At 60.6% G+C, this 1,837-nt stretch overlaps 1 protein-coding gene across 1 annotated transcript; it reads right to left on the bottom strand.

Moving 5' to 3' along the window:
- Positions 1–293: 293 nt before the first annotated feature.
- On the bottom strand, positions 294–1,382 carry Tmsb10 (thymosin beta 10). The gene is made up of 3 exons (XM_057781955.1): positions 1,289–1,382; positions 866–977; positions 294–596 (listed from the first exon to the last, which is right to left on the bottom strand). Exons 2-3 carry the CDS (start codon positions 963–965, stop codon positions 562–564), a joined length of 135 nt encoding a protein of 44 aa, XP_057637938.1. The 5' UTR covers positions 966–977; positions 1,289–1,382; the 3' UTR covers positions 294–561.
- Positions 1,383–1,837: the final 455 nt, after the last annotated feature.

Below are 1,837 nucleotides of genomic sequence, written 5' to 3'. Positions count from 1 at the left end.
CAGAATGATCCATTGCTCCCTCCCTCTCAGCTTTAAATCACTGCTTCTGGTATGCGTGAGGTTACAGGGTAGACGAGCTGATCAGCTGTACATCCAAATCTTTTGGGCAGCATTTCTCAGAAATGGGGTTAAATTTTACGTGGTTTGTATTAAGAGCCAGCAACCGAGAACCCAGGAAACCTTAGGGCAAAGCACGGAAAACCAAAATAAAAATGACGCCCCCCCCCTTCTCTGCGGCACAACTCACCCCGCTCTGCCCACGCATACTCTGCTAAAAGATTCAGACCACGCCAGCCATGCCACGAGGTGTTTTTATTTTCATCAATCATACAAATAATTTTCTATAATATCCCAGGGCAAACCGGTGAAATTTGGCAGTCCGATTAGTGGGGGGTCCCCCTTCAGAGACCCGCGGGCCGGTGGCATCGGCGCGGAGTGCCCGGGTTCACAGTGCAGCTTGTGGCTCGCGTCCATCTTGCAGGTGGCTCTTCCTCCACATCACGAGGGGGTCTCGGAGATGACGGGGTGGGGTGGGGTGGGGGAATCCTCCAGTCTGGGCTTTTAGGAAATTTCACTCCTCTTTTCCTGTTCAATGGCTGCAAAGGGCGAGATGTGGGCATTGGAGAATGGAGCCACTTTACAGCCCCCCACCCAAAAACCCGGTGTGGGCGAGGCACCCACGAGGCCGGGGGACAAGGAGGGAATTTGGAAGGGACAAAGTGCTTTGTGTAACTGGAAGGGTGGCTGTGGCCGCTCAGATTCGGGGTGGGAGAATAGTGGCCGGATGGGGGTGGGGGTGCCGGGCTGGCACAGCAGGGAAGGGTGGAGCGCTGGGGTGGGAACCCGGAGGCGGGCGAACACTCACTCTCTTTGGTCGGCAGGGTGTTCTTCTCCTGCGTCTCGGTCTTCTTCAGCTTGGCCTTATCGAAGCTGGCGATTTCCCCCATGTCCGGCTTGTCTGCCATTTTCTTACAACTCTGATGGGCGAACCAAGGAGATAGTGGATGGCCTGAGGCTTGGGGGTGACCAGAGCTCCCTGGGTCCCGCGCTCTCCGCGAACGCCTCTCGACGTGGCATTCCCAGCCCGGGGCGTTCCCGGAGCCCGGAGGCCGAGGATCCGGGGCTCGTCCACCACACCCTCCCTCGAAGTCCCAGGGCGTGGCCTGCCAGCCTCGGGATGTTCCAAACCGCCACTTCGCCTGTTGCAACCCAGGGAGGACGCGCCCGCCAGCCACAAGCTGCCCCGACCCCACCCAGGGTAGGCCCCAAGCCCAGCTCTGTGCCTCACCGTGGAGTCTCGTTCCGAGCTCGCGCTCCAAGTGCTCCCACTCGCCTTGCTGCAGCAAGAGACAAAAGACCGGCGCCCGCCCCTTCGCCTTATATACACCGCGCCCCGCCCCGCCTCTCGCCCGCCGCAGCGGGGGCGTGGCCACCCCTGAGGGGCGTGGCCAGCGCGCGTCGGGTTGGGGGCTCAGCATCTCGAAGGCTGCATGGGCTCCGCCCTCCTCGGCCGTTAGCCCGTTAGCCCGTTGCGCTCCGGTGTCGGGGGTGGCTGATGCCCGTTCCCCGTTTTTTCTTTCCCTGCTGCATCTCCTTCTCCTAGCACCCAGGAGCCTGCTGCTCACCTCGTGGGAAGGGCGTGGGGGGCAGCGGGAAAAGACTTGGGTTTTGTTTTGCGTGTCTATGTGGTGTGGGGTTGTGGGGTTATGGGTGTGCGGGCGAGCACGCGCGCTCTGCTGCAGCCCTGCTCGGGAGACACCCAACCCGTGTCACCACAAGTCTCCCGCGTTTGCCTCTCTAGAGTCCCTTTCTCTCTTTTTTCCTGTGACTGTTGCTT

Source organism: Chionomys nivalis, chromosome 1 (assembly GCF_950005125.1).
Source record: "Chionomys nivalis chromosome 1, mChiNiv1.1, whole genome shotgun sequence".
Lineage (NCBI taxonomy): Eukaryota > Metazoa > Chordata > Mammalia > Rodentia > Cricetidae > Chionomys > Chionomys nivalis.
This window is presented reverse-complemented; position numbering and strand designations above follow the sequence as displayed.

Coding starts and splice junctions, on each gene's coding strand:
- Tmsb10 (XM_057781955.1), bottom strand. CDS start 965: ATGGCAGACAAGCCGGACATGGGGGAAATCGCCAGCTTCGATAAGGCC. Junction 597..865: donor CACCCTGCCGACCAAAGAGA/GTGAGTGTTCGC, acceptor CGCCCTTTGCAG/CCATTGAACAGGAAAAGAGG.